At 37.5% G+C, this 14,120-nt stretch overlaps 1 protein-coding gene and 1 long non-coding RNA gene across 2 annotated transcripts in view; one reads left to right on the top strand and one right to left on the bottom strand.

Annotated features, from left to right (window-relative positions):
• Nucleotides 1–5,509: 5,509 nt before the first annotated feature.
• The window catches only part of mboat2a (membrane bound O-acyltransferase domain containing 2a), a 69,172-nt gene continuing 60,561 nt past the window's right edge, over nucleotides 5,510–14,120 (top strand). Inside the window, exon 1 of the mRNA XM_056767966.1 lies at nucleotides 5,510–5,901. Coding sequence (XP_056623944.1) covers nucleotides 5,824–5,901 — 78 coding nt within the window. The 5' untranslated portion in view covers nucleotides 5,510–5,823. The remainder of the gene's footprint in view (nucleotides 5,902–14,120) is intronic.
• The window catches only part of LOC130436924 (uncharacterized), a 66,522-nt gene continuing 63,445 nt past the window's right edge, over nucleotides 11,044–14,120 (bottom strand). Inside the window, exon 3 of the long non-coding RNA XR_008909120.1 lies at nucleotides 11,044–11,168. This is a non-coding gene — a long non-coding RNA (uncharacterized LOC130436924). The remainder of the gene's footprint in view (nucleotides 11,169–14,120) is intronic.

Here is a 14,120-nt window from a genome sequence, read left to right as displayed (position 1 = left end):
GAAGAAACCTATTTCATGTTTCAAATTTCTGGTTATTATCTTCTTTCTTTAACATGAACAATATCTATTCATGATATTTACACTCCTTGGCCATCATTCAGTTGGGACCTCTGATGCCCCTGATGACCTTGAGACCGTTAATCTGTTGTCTTCAAATACGATAGGTTTAAATAATTTAAACATTCTGTGAAATGTAACAATTTATTAAAATGAGGAACAATCATCTCTAATCCCCACTGTGGACCGAATGCCCTTGGTAAAGTACTGCAATGCTATCAGCCCATCTCATATGATAGAGAAAAAGCAAGAGGTTGATTCATATGACCTCTGCTGGTGTCTTTGAATAACCAGAATCCTTCAGGATATTGAAAAGATTCAATGTGAAAACATCTGCTAAAGCTGTGATGTCTTACAGTATGCCCATATATTTTCATATTCTGTTATTGCTATAGTATATTTGAATTATGTTTCAAATGTATCTTTGCTATTTATAAATGTTCCTTTTGGTGTTTTCTGTTATTGTGTACGTTATTTTGTACTTATATTTGTTGCTTATTTGATGTGGCATTATTAAACTGTATAGCATCCACTTAAACTCGCTTGCACAATTTATTTTATTTCATTTACACCTTGAAAAGTTAAACCCATCAACATTAAAGCCACAGTTATTAAACAGCAGAAACAAAGCAGTTCCCCCTGGATTAATTCATGAGTTCTTACTTTTACAAGGTCCTTTTATCCACAAGTAGTGTATGTTCCTTAAAATTTAGAAAATACATCTCTTCCACTTCCATGTCAGTGCTGTGTTATTGGCTCCATGAATCATAGCTGATAGTAAGATACGAACATGTGTTGGTGTTACAGAGCCGTACTCTCATTCCAACCGTGATTGAATAAAGCACTCACGAGCCATAGGCATACACCTGCCAAGATAAAGTTACTCATTGGTATTCATGAGTAAAGCTCCATTAAATTGATGAAGGGGTCAGGGTGAATTTTGATTCAGAGTACTTACTATTGATTTGACTATGCAAGATATTGGCTTTAGGCAATTCGGGAGGATCAGAAAAGCTCATGAATCTGATGAGCTAAAAGTGTTTTGGACATTAAACTGACAGGGTTGTTGCTCTAAATGTGTTTGCCAATTTACTTATACAGCAAATTAGGTCATTTCCGATGGCTGTAAAAAGCAGGTTGAGATTGGGTAGGTGCATAGTCTGCTTTTGTACAGTGCACAGCTTCAAAAAACAAAATATCTCGCCCAGCAATAAGGGGTACTTCACCCGAAAATGAAAATCCTGTCAACATTTACTCACCTTCAAGTTGTTTCAAATCTGTATACATTTCTTTTTTTCTGATGAACACAGAGGAAGATATTTGGAAGAATGTTAGTAATTTTCATTGACGCATTCTTTCTCTGTGTTCATCAGAAAAAAGAAATGTATACAGATTTGGAACAACTTGAAGGTGAGTAAATGTTGACAGGATTTTCAAAAACTCGATGATGAGAAAATAATGAGAGTTTTAAATTTTGGGTGAAGTATCCCTTTAAGTTTCCGGGGCAACAATGAACTATGGAGGACCCTGGGAAAGAAAACTATAGACTTTCAGAATCTCTTGCCCATTGTTGCCTCATACAGAGGGTGATTTGCTGAGGAGGATTTGTCAAATGTATGTGAATACAGTCATTCCACACCATTGGTATCATCACTAATGTACTGTATTTTTTTTACAATTTATTTATTGAAATTAGTTAATTTTGCAATTTTTAGTTTGTCCTTTGATGTATATGTGTATATTGATTTATTATAAATTAATGTAAAATTTTTTTTCTAAAGATAGTCACCTCTCGAATAGTAAGGACCTATGTTGATGGTTGTTGTTGAAAGGCACAGGAGATGCAATAACCTGCAACCTAAAACCTTTGGTCTGAGACCCAGGATCCAGATCAGTTATCTAGATGAGGACACACGAAAACCCTAAAAACACTCACTGCTAAACAGGCTGCAAGTCAATAAGTCATCGTGATAGTATTGAGTATTGATTTCACCAAGAAAAGTCACCTTGAATTAGGCTGCAGAGGGACACTATAAACTGACCTACCATTTTTTAATTTATCTTTCAAAAGAACAACCACTTCTAAACATTATATCCATCTACATGTTTTGTGGCCTTCTAATTTTTTCTCATAAAAATGGTCAAAGCGTTTGCGTACTTTGTGTTTTTTCCTTGTCCTGCTGAAGGACAATGTATGGTGTATGGATTTAATTATCTTCCTCTGACTTGTATAGCTCAAGTAGAAGAGCTGAATTGTTCTGTCTCAGTGTTTGGGAGTGATTTATGTTGTATCCCCGACGCACACACCTTTTGCGTGTTTTGTTATTTAGGCACAGTCGTGACCTACAAGAGGGTGAGTAAACGAATACAGAATCTTTGGGTGAACTACCCCTTGAAGAATATGTTAATACAAATAATTTAGTCCAACCAAACCCTGAGCTTATCGCACTAGCGCTTAAACAGATCGCAGGATGGACCCAAGTCACAAAATATCACACACAAAATATCACATTGTGACTATAGGAACCCTTTACCTACTGCACAACCCTTAAAAAACACGACAAGACTACAATTTGCTGTTGCAGATTAATGTCCAGTTTGGCTATAGAGTATTATTTATTGGCATATTCATAAAGTTTGATTTGTTGACTGTGTGCAATGTAAGACAAAACATGAAATGAATGTACTGTATAGTGTAGCTTTTATATATTAAAGAACCAACAAAATAACAATTGGCTGACTTTTACGTTCAGCCATTTCATTCAATTAACAAATTCTTCTAATCCCAGTGGTAAAAGATTCAATGTTTTCATCTTTCGAAAAAATACCTTTCAAAAATAATGTTTTCAGTTTAAAAATGTATTTGATGTTTTTAAGCAAACACATTGATCCCCTTATTAGATAAACAACGCATAAAATGTGAAAGAGTGTTATTCATTTATGACCAAAGTTTCCATAGAAACAGGAGTCAAGACATCACCCCTCTTTTACAAACATGAACTTGGTTTTTGCCAGACACATACAAATCTCTCTTTCTCTCTAAAATATGAACAGAGATACAATATTGCAAAATCATTGAAAGATTGATGTTTGAGTGCAACAGCCGATTCAAGTCCATATTTACTGGTCCATTATTTTCATGTGCATATGATATTGTTAGGGTTTGGTATCGTTATAATTTTTTCTATTGCGATTCCGATTCTGCTTTTCGATTCCCAGTTTCAATTCCACAGCTGAAACAAAACATTTAGAAATCAACATGTATGGTCATTTGAACTGCTTATTGACTGGTTTGCCAAAAATATATTTATGAGCACAGTTTTATGTATGTATACACATACCAACCATGTTTTGTATGATTTAATGCCCTTTGTATCTCCACAGTTTAACTACATCATGGTTAAACTGTAGTTACTGTAATGACACTATGGTAAATTTTAATTTTAATTTCAAGTATCCGATTCCTATTCTTTTCGATTCTGATCCAATTCCTAACCTTTCGTTTTCGATTCCAGATTGAAATCAACTTTCGGTTCTCATCTCTAGTCATTGTGTTCCACTCCTATTCCTTTCCTAAACCCAAAGTTCCACGATGTCCATAAAAATAAGCTATTTTAACCTGTGCTATCGTCACAGTGTTTGTCCAAAAATGTCACTACCTCTGGCTTCAATTTTCAGATAACACTAAAAGTTTCCAGCAGTGACTGTTTCTATAAGACCTTTAGAAGTAATTTTTTATTGGCAGAACATTTTTGAGTTCATTTGTTTTGCCTTTTTAATCACTAGTAACATATTTCAAAGAGAATATGAGGACTTTATTGCACACAATTAAAGACGATAAACATCATGGAATCCATGTCAGCATTACATGTGATTTTTTTCTCTCACAATTGTTTATATCTATGCGATATTCATGTCCCAGGCCAATAAGATTTGCAAGCTCATAATGTACCTCTATTTCTGGCCTCCTAAGACAATAAATCTTGTGCATTTACATATCCCCTAGTAACTTTCAAATGAAACTTTGAGTTTTTGTGTAGCATCCGCTGACCTGTGAGAAGTGCCGAGTCATTCTCCACACACTCATTATGCACAACATTTGGCCATATGTCTGTTGATTTATGTTGAACAGGTGTTGAGCACAGACCTCAAGCAACAAAGCCTTGTACCAACATTATTTGCTGACCTGTCAATGCATGAAGTGATATTTAGAACACTAAGTCCACTGGGTTACGTATGATTATAGCGTTGTGGAAGCGTACTGCTTTAAAAATGTACGGAACATTTCTCAAAGTTATGAGGTATAAATTTTGAAAATGTTCAATATAATTGACAAAACAAAAACCAGGCTTATTCTCATTATCCATCTGGATACACTGCCTCCTACTGTAGGGTCAGAAATAAGCAGGTGTATGGCAACAATGATTATTTACTTCTCTAACAAAGAGGCTATTAATTACACATTTTACAATGGTCATCAAAGATCATTTATTATAAGTTACTAAAAATATAATGTAACTATAAGTTATCATGAATAAGATAATTAGAAACTTTACATTTGTCAAAGTTTTATTTAAGGTTTTACCAGGCTACTAAGGATTTACCAGGCTACTAAAACTTAAAAATATATAATTTTCAAAATAAAATTTTATTGAATTATTTGCAAAGTAAATAATTCACACAGGGCTTTTTTAGAGATTCTTTGCTTTCAAATATGACCAGTGGGTGGCAGTGTCTGACTTCATTGCAGAGAAAAGGTTTTCAAAAAGTACTATAAATGTTGCTAATTCATAAATAAATAAATGCAACATATAAAATAACTGAATAAATATATTGTGCCTAAATACAATAAGAATTAAATGTGATTTACAAATGCATTTCGCATGAAAATGCATGATTGTCATTGCATTAGACAGAACAAATCAAACCAAACCGAGTGCCAATATGATAAAAGACCTTTTTCCTAGGAACTATTCCGTCAATTCTCCACTTTGCATTGACTGTTGTTCATTTGGACCACAAAGTCATTTTAAGCAGTTTATCCCTACACACGTATCATAGCAGGATAACTTTATATACTGTAGTTCATCACATTAAATTAATATGCTATCGGTTCAATACAAGTTAAATTTGTGGAAAGTGCTTGTTTTAAAAAAAATCTGAGAGATTATAGTATTTACAAGATAAGTAAATGAACCAGTGACAAAACAGACCCTTTCAAAAGCAGGATATGCTAAAACACACCATTACAACAGCAAGATGTAAACATTATACATGCAAACTGCTTACTGAGCTTACCTTTGTTGATTTCACAAAGGTAACTTGTGGTTTAGCTTGTATTAAACCGTGAATGTTTTTTTTTTAACTTATAACCATTAAACGATGATAACCAGACAACAGGATTCAATACTACAGTAGACTTTATGTGTGTGTGCTAACAGTATTTCTTTTTTATACTGTTATTAGTATGTTGAAGCCGTTATTGAGTTGGATTATTGAGAGGGAGTGGCAGTGAAGTTCTCTGAGCCGTTTGTACTGTATCATTGAGAACAGTAGTTTGATGTAATGGAGGGGCTGGGCGAGTCAGTCCGCCTACACGGGGCTTTGTGTTGATGTTCAGGCGGCGCAACAGCGTTGACAGTCCGCGACCAGAGGAGCACCAGAGAACACCCTAGCAAACAGCCAACATTGGAAAGGAGAAAAGAGCGAGAGACTGAGGAAAGACTGTCTTTTGGGGGATTTTGGAGCGGAGAGCTGGACTAAATCATGGCCACCACGACGGCTTGCACTGGCTTTACAGTACTGCGGCCAATCAGTGAGATTATTGACCTGCCTCTGGACCAGGTAACTGTTACTTTAACTCAGATTTATGTGTCGGTGTTTAGCAATGATCGCCGGCACATCTGGAGTCGTTTACTTTACATCCAGCACGTTAGGTGCGTACGTTACGTCTGTTACCGTCTACATCGCTTTAATTCAAACGTCGACAGCGCGTAGGACGTTTTAAGTCGATTTCACATTACAAATCTGCTCTGCGTTATCATATATTACGCAAGATCATTCCTTTCCTTGTGTTTTTGCTCAAAATATTGGCCGACGACAAGTGATTCATGGACTGTGTCGTAAAAACATAGCATGTTGACTAGCTAAACAATAAACAGCATTTTGAGGGGCATTTCGAGCTGCTCAAAAGTGCAGCACGAGCCATCGATGCCTGCACGCTCGCGCTTCTGACTTTCCCAAAATGCTGTCTAGCTAGGGAGCTAGAGCCCACTAAGCTTTGAAACACAGTCACGATTAAGCTGGAAGCAACGTTTATGGGCTAATACAGATTCTATAAATGGCTGAGAATTCCCCTTTTAATGTAAAATTGTCAAAAGGATACAGCACTTTAGCCTTTCAGTTCCTCATTCCATCAAGGCTTTTTGCCCTCGGGTCGCTTAATTTTGTGCCGTCTTGTTTTATAAACAATATCATACTTTTATCAGGAAATGGTATATAACATGTAAAGAGACAAAAGTCCTATCTTAAAGTAAAACTAGTGGTATATTTGGTCTTTATTTATGTCTTATGAGCATGACAGATGTTTATGCTCACATTTTTTGTTCTTCTTTTCTTTACTACTCAATGCATTATCAAGTATGGCAACGCAAATAAAGAAGCACGCTTACACAAGTGTTGATAACAGATGAATCATGGTTACACGAACCGTTCAGCTGTTCTTTGTATAACGCCCCGGGATAAGTTTAAATTCCTGTCTTTCCACACCCATTTAAAAAGAGTTTGGCTGCTGTATTGTCCTCACTGTACAATGGTGCTGTATTATGCGCGGGGAGTGCATTTAAATGGCAAAAAGTTTTCATGTAAGTGGGTGTCAAGTTTAAGTGTTGCATCTTTCAAACATATTTGCAGATCTAGTTTTGTCTGTAGTTGCTTTAAAGGCTGTTCGTGAATGCTGCTTATCATTTAGATCTGTTTACTAACACGTGGGATTTCAGTTAGTGTTCACATATTGTGTTATTACACTTGACCTGTGCCATGCTGGAGTGTTTGCCTCCACACGCACATTATCTTTGATCTATTTTGCCACTGCATGTCTGGAATGTGCCCAAAAATGCAGTTGATCTGTTGTGCGGACCGGATCTGCTAAAAGCTGGTCAAATATGTAAAATATATGAATAGATGGGTGTGGGACTTTATACCGAAGATAAAATCATGATGGCGTTCATCTAAACATTAATCTGTACTCAAATCATGGATGCAAAACCAAGCAAAGTGGGTGGTCTTTGTTTTGTAAGTCCATTTGGTTAGGTCCAAAGTTGTAGTGCAATGTGCGTCTCATTGGCATGAATGTCAACCAGACTTTTTGAATGAGAGTTTTGACAGGTTGTAGAAAGATTCCATCCCAGAGATAATATATGTAGACAATAATGTAGCACAAGCCCATCATGAAATGAGCTGTCAGGATTACAACTTTCTGAGCTTGAGCCAGCACACGAGAGCTGGGCCACAGCTGAGGAGGACCTGGCAGATCCTGATGTGATTACATAACACGTGGGTTGCTAGACTGGTCTCAGAATTTTTTCTCTTAAGGCTAAGCAATGTTTTGCTCTATAACATGACAGTATAATTTGAGACTGTGACGTAGAGCTGGGCGATATATCGTGCAATTTTTATGCTCAGTTTCCACAATAAATCACAGTTAAGTGCCGAAACATCTGAAAGCCGGAGGGTGCTCTCGCGCAGAAACTCAGAATATGGGACATAGAACAAGAACGATTTACACAAACGCAGACGTCTAACCACGCACGCCACACACAGTTCCAGGAAATGCCAATAGTCATACCCTGCATTCCAATTCGCCTACTTATACTAGCCCTAATAGTCGGTACTGTTTTTGTGTCAGAATAGTAGGTTCTTTTGAGTGCATGGAAAAATAGTTTGCACAAACTGGGATAACTAACAGGAAGCGGAAGTGGCCTTTGTTGCCTATCCAACATTCAAGCCAATGACTGTCACACACATCAAAATACAGCTCTTCTTCATTATTTTGTATGCAGTATTTACTGTATACTTCGTTTGTTAATTTAGGGACACATCAGTTATATCATTTATTAATGCAGTGGAGCGTCACTTAACTCAACCTACTCGTGGTGAGTTGTGGGTAATATCAGCCAATCATCCGTCAGAGTGTGCATCATTCTGCACTTCGAATTTCCACCGGAGGTAGTAGACCATCTGGGAATCTTTGTTATACTATTTTCAACATACTACGATTTGGGACATATTAATTCTACTTTCGAATACTATAAGGACGGATAGTAAGCGGATTGGAACGAAGGGATAGTCTATCGCTGTTCTTCAAACCTTTTCAGGTATTTTCATGATACTAAGGTATATTTATAATGATGATGTTTGATGGGTGATGCTTTTTCAAATGCACGTTATAAACGACTCAATCTCAAGTGATTTTAGATCGAGCAGTATACTTATTTCTGATCAAAGGGTCGTCGTAACGGAAGAGCTTTGCATAAAACACAGAATTGATTTCAGAATCGATTTAGACATGTACAATTAGTGAGAATCGCGATGTACTGTATACTGTACAGCCCAGCCTGTGATATAATAACTTAACTCACTGAGCGCACGTACCAACTTGATTGTAAGATATCAGCTGGATTGTGTCACCCCTTGTTTACACCTTATCTGTGGCACGTTACGGCAAAGTTTTGTTCTGTCCTCAATGTACATCAGGAGCATCTCAAACACGAAGCAGCTGAATTCGCGAGACCACATGATTTGCCTGTCCGACGTTGTTTTTCATGATTTTTTGGGGTTATACCATAAGAAAGTTGGCTAAATGGTTATGTTTGTCTGGTATATTGTTGTGTTCATTGCTATGAGTCATGGTTTGTTCCCTTATGAAAATACTCAGAATGGCATCAACAGAAGAAAATACGCCTTCTGGAGTGGCCCAGTCAGAGTCCTGACCTCAACCCGATTGAGATGCTGTGGCATGACCTCAAGAGAGCGATTCACACCAGACATCCCAAGAATATTGCTGAACTGAAACACTTTTGTAAATAGGAATGGTCCAAAATTTCTCCTGACCGTTGTGCAGGTCTGATCTGCAACTATAGGAAACGTTTGGTTGAGGTTATTGCTGCCAAAGGAGGGTCAACCAGTTATTAAACCCAAAGGTTCACATACTTTTTCCACCCTGCACTATTAATGTTTACATGTTGTGTTCAATAAAAACATGAAAACGTATAATTTTTGTGCAGTATTAGTTTAATCAGACTGTGTTTCTCTATTGTTGTGACTTAGATGAAGATCAGAACACATTTTATGACCAATTTATGGTCATGTATTAGGGATGAGTCACGAATTTCGAATATTCAATTAGTTTTTTAATTATCGAATTTCGAATATTCAATTAGTTTTTTAATTATCGAATTTCGAATAGTGTGGGCGATCATAATAAAAATCGCTGTGCTTTCACGCGTAACGTGTTCATGTAACCAAAGGGTGGCGCTGCCAATAACGACACACCTTAAACCTAATTGCTGTCAATCAAGAGACAGTACAGGAAAACATTTTCCCACAACAATTGATAACGAAGTTACTTACACGGTGGACCCGCGTGGCAAAAGTGATACGATAAATTGAGACGATGTCCAAAATGAGTGTGGGGGTCCTAATAAAATGAATGAAAATAAAGTGCAGTGCAAACTCTACAATGCAAAGCTGGCTTATCATGGATCAACAGCTACGATGCACAATCATTTGAGGTCGAAGCACCCAGCAGGTCCATCCACAGGTCAGCAATAAGTTGCTAGTTTTATGGTCAGACCAACCAATTTAGATGCCAGATAACGGCTTGATGATCGCTAAGGATATGCTTCTGATCTGCATTGTCAAAGGAGATGGTTTTAAAAATCTTATCTTATTTTTTTCAATAGATCATCAATACAATCCCATACTGTTACTTTAAATTATGGTAAATCGTAAAACAGACGTGCTTAAACTCAATCATACACCACTTCTAAAGATATGATTGACCCCAGCTAGTCTATAAAAAGATGACTAATGCCTTGTCCTCCATGCACCGGCAGTCAAAATCACTTCAAGTCTCTTTCTGAGTGTCTGAATATTCTGGTTGAAGGGAGACAGAGCACATGACATAGACTACAGCCCTTAAAGGTCTTTCATGTCACTAGTCCACACCAGAAAGAAGACAGCGTAGAATGCCATATCAAAGCTGTTCAGCAGCCACCGTTTAAAGCACAGGGACCAATTGTTTTTTCACCTCACAACTTGTTGAAATGCAAACTCTATGATATTGTCTAGTGACATGTTATCAGGAAGCTTTTCTCTTGTCTCCCACCCCAGTGAGCAAAGCAAAAGCACAAGATACAGCCTTGATTTCTCAGGGGAGGTTACTCTCTCTCTCTCTCTCTCTCTCTCTCTCTCTCTCTAAATAGGGCTCTCCTGGGGCCAGTTGCCTCTGGTGGAGTTCTGCTCATGGGAGTGTTGAACTGTGTTGTTCTTTTACTTCATTTGTTCGGTTGTTTTTAATAATTGTGGTTGGAGATATTCTACTTTTACAGTCGGACACATGACTAAAGGACCATTATCTAACTCTAAAGCACAATCAACTTTTTCCATTCACCATGTCTGTCTGACCAACTGCTACGATAACATATAAAAGCAATACTGTATGCACTAAGTCCCCCAAAAATAAAAACCATGACATCATTTATTTTGTGTAAAACCTGTTGTAATACGTCTCAGGACATGGAAGGAAGGAGGCGGGAACCGGCAAACATTTAAACAAACATTTAATAAAGTAATAATAGCCGGCGGCCCCTCACGGCCGACCGCCGGCGAACATAACACAAATACAAATACAAACATGTTCGGGCCCGGTCCTCTCTCGTCGTACCTTCTGTCAGCTCGTTCTTTTATGCTTCCGATCTCCACCGTCAGAAATGCGGAGCCGGTGTGCGCACAGCTGATAGCCATTATCACTCACGCCACCGGCCCTGCCCCTTTGTCTGACGGCTCTCGCCACGCCTTCCTCGCTACACCCGTATATGACTCTTTTTTTCCTGCAGAACACAAAAGAAGATATTTAAAAAAATGTTTCAGTGGTTGTGTCTATAGGATGGAAGTCAGTTGGGGTCCAATATTTTTTAGTTACCAAAGTTTTTGAAAATATCTTATTTTGCATTCGGCAGAAGAAAGTCATACAGCTTTATAGTGGAACGATTTACGACACTACCTTGTGTTCATTGGACAGTAATTTATACTCCAGTTACTGAGTATTTGGTTCATCTCTTGCATACTTGGGCTGACAAAAATTGCCCATGCCAAGCAGAAGGTTTTGCACCTAGCTTGAGTGGGTGTCCTCTAAGCACCATGTGAAACTTAGCTGCAGCAATGTGTCTGTCTTTACAATGAGCCATTAACAGACAGAGCCATTCTTTGAACTGCCAAAGCTGATAATTTCATCAAGTACAGATGCTGTCTTATGTAAGAGGAAGACATTTACAGCTATTGCTGGAACTTGCCGTGCAAGCCTGTGTTTCAATCTCCCAGGTTAAAAAAGTGCACTATAATACACTTAAATGTAGTTAAAGTGCTCTATTTTCAGGCATAAAATTTTGTACTAAAATAGTTATTTAACTTATGAAGATTTACAATACGTGTACTCAACTATGCTATTTTCAGACACCGTGAAAAGTGATGTGAAGTGAGGCTAAGTATGTTGTTCTATAACACACAACAGAATAGAAGTACAAAAAATATATTTATAACATATTAAGTACAAAATTAATGTGTGACAATGGAGCACTTTATGAACATTATGGAAGTGTATTTAAATATATAATATATAAAAAGTGTATTTGAAAAAGTGTACTTGGAGCACTTTTTTACCTGCTCTACTGCTCGATTCGCATCATACGCACAGCCTGCCTCGAGTTCACGTCTGTACGTGTCTTTTGATTGACTTTTACACGTGCTAAACACTCAATTCGCGTTTGGTGTGAACCCATTGTAATAAATTTCTTACAGTATGTTTCTGATGGGGAAATGAAAAACTGGTGGCTGAAAGATTTTAATAATTGGTAGGTAGTTTTAGAGCATGTGGCCCAGTGGGTAAAGATCTGGGCTTGTAACCAAAAATTTGTTGGACAGATGAAACATGGGATATCCGCTATGTTCTGTTTCCCTACTTTTGAAACATTTCCACTGTAAAGGATCCTAATAAGGATTAGACACAAAGTTTGACATTTCCTGAGTATGATTAAATAACACTCACGCTGTGATTACAGGAATGATTGTGATAAATAACCTCAAAGTGCTAAACAGGGATGTCATCCAGCTCGACAAAAACAGGAACGATTGGATGATGTTTTGATTCCTCAGGTTTCCGTGCTCTCGTTTCTCCTTTTATGTAGATGTGTGCACGTCTTGCTCATAAATATCACAGTGCAGACAAATATTTAAAGGGACAGTTCACCCCAAAATGAAAATTCTGTCATGAATTACTCCCTCTCTGGTTGTTCCAAATCTGTATGCAATTCTTGTTTGGCTGATCACAAAGAAAGATATTTGGAAGAATGTTTGCATATTTGTTTTGTTCTGTTTAACACAAAATAATATATTCTGAAGGTATTGAAACAAAACTTTCTGGTGCACCTGTGACTACCATTTACATTTTCTCTACAATGTAAATGATGAATTCATGACAGAATTTTGGGAGAACTATCCCTTTAAGGGTGCACCTGTACTGCTTTCCCTTGATGTGGCAGCTGTAACTACATGGAAATTACACAACCTCAGTTATTTTCTGTTATAATTAGGACGCGGTTATATCTGTAGTCTTCATGTTTTAAGCACTTATTTATGAAAGATGTTTCTCTACAACAATACATATCTGGGAAGTTCATCCACAAAGTCTATAATCTAAACAGATATTATTTTTGGTTATCTTCTGATGGACTGGGAACATTATCAAGTAAATCTGTGCAATTCATTCCTACAAATTTAGACAAGTTACCATCAGTAGGACACAACTAAGCAAGTAGTGGACCATCTAAAGGCATTTTTTTGGCCTTTAAGACATACACAAAACCCTTTACTCTTCTCTCAGATGGTGCTTGTTGCCAACATCAGGGTTTGAGGATTTTTCCGACATTCATGTACCTTGACTCGTGCTAAAATGAAAAGGTAATTGCTCACATTTCAGTAGCTATTTTTCCAAAATCACGTGTTGTCAATCTCATTTCCAGTGTTTGTTGCTCTGTGATAGTGATGTATCCTAGCAACCGGAACGTTTAGAAGCTGATCGTGAGTCATTACAGATTGTACGTCCCAATCGCCAATATGTCCTCGCTTCTGTTTGTAACATCTGATCTAGCAGTTCCCGTTAAGAAAGGCCTATTGCTTTAATAACATTTTCCTCTATTCCATTTGCACGCTCATTAATAGACGATAAGGCTTGGTTGAAGTCCAACCAAATTAAGAGTTTGTTGCGATACTAGCAGAAGCTGTCGAGTGGACAATTGTGTGTGCATCAGCATTTCTTTGCGTATTTAAACAGATGGGCTTTTGTCCCAGGTGTGTCGTGAAACTGCAGGCAGCGTTGGAGGCATTAATGGTCATGATTTAGAAAAAAGAGGTGCAGAGATAAGAAAGAGAAAGAGAGAGTGAATACTAAAGAAGGACAAATTGAGACAGAATGAATGTATACTAATGGGATGAGCTAATTCAAGACTCTTCTGTCTTGAAAATTTACATTCTCATGTGATACTGAGTATTTGCAGGTTGGACAGATCCTAAAGTGTGCCACCTGTTTTTCTTTATGGACATGCTTATCGTGTAATGTTTGGTTTTCAAAGCTGGACAGAACAAAAGCGAGAGACAATAAAATAAAATGTTTACCCGTATTCTGAAGCGCAGGCACTGGGCCTCATTGTTAACATGTAGTTTTGGCGAAGTAACAGTTTTATGCCTGTGAGGTCTAGTGATGTTCAGAAATTGTTGCCCATCTCGCA

Source organism: Triplophysa dalaica, chromosome 15, assembly GCF_015846415.1.
Source record: "Triplophysa dalaica isolate WHDGS20190420 chromosome 15, ASM1584641v1, whole genome shotgun sequence".
Taxonomy (NCBI): domain Eukaryota; kingdom Metazoa; phylum Chordata; class Actinopteri; order Cypriniformes; family Nemacheilidae; genus Triplophysa; species Triplophysa dalaica.
The sequence above is the reverse complement of the archived record's forward strand: the minus strand, read 5'-3'. Positions and strand labels throughout refer to the sequence as shown.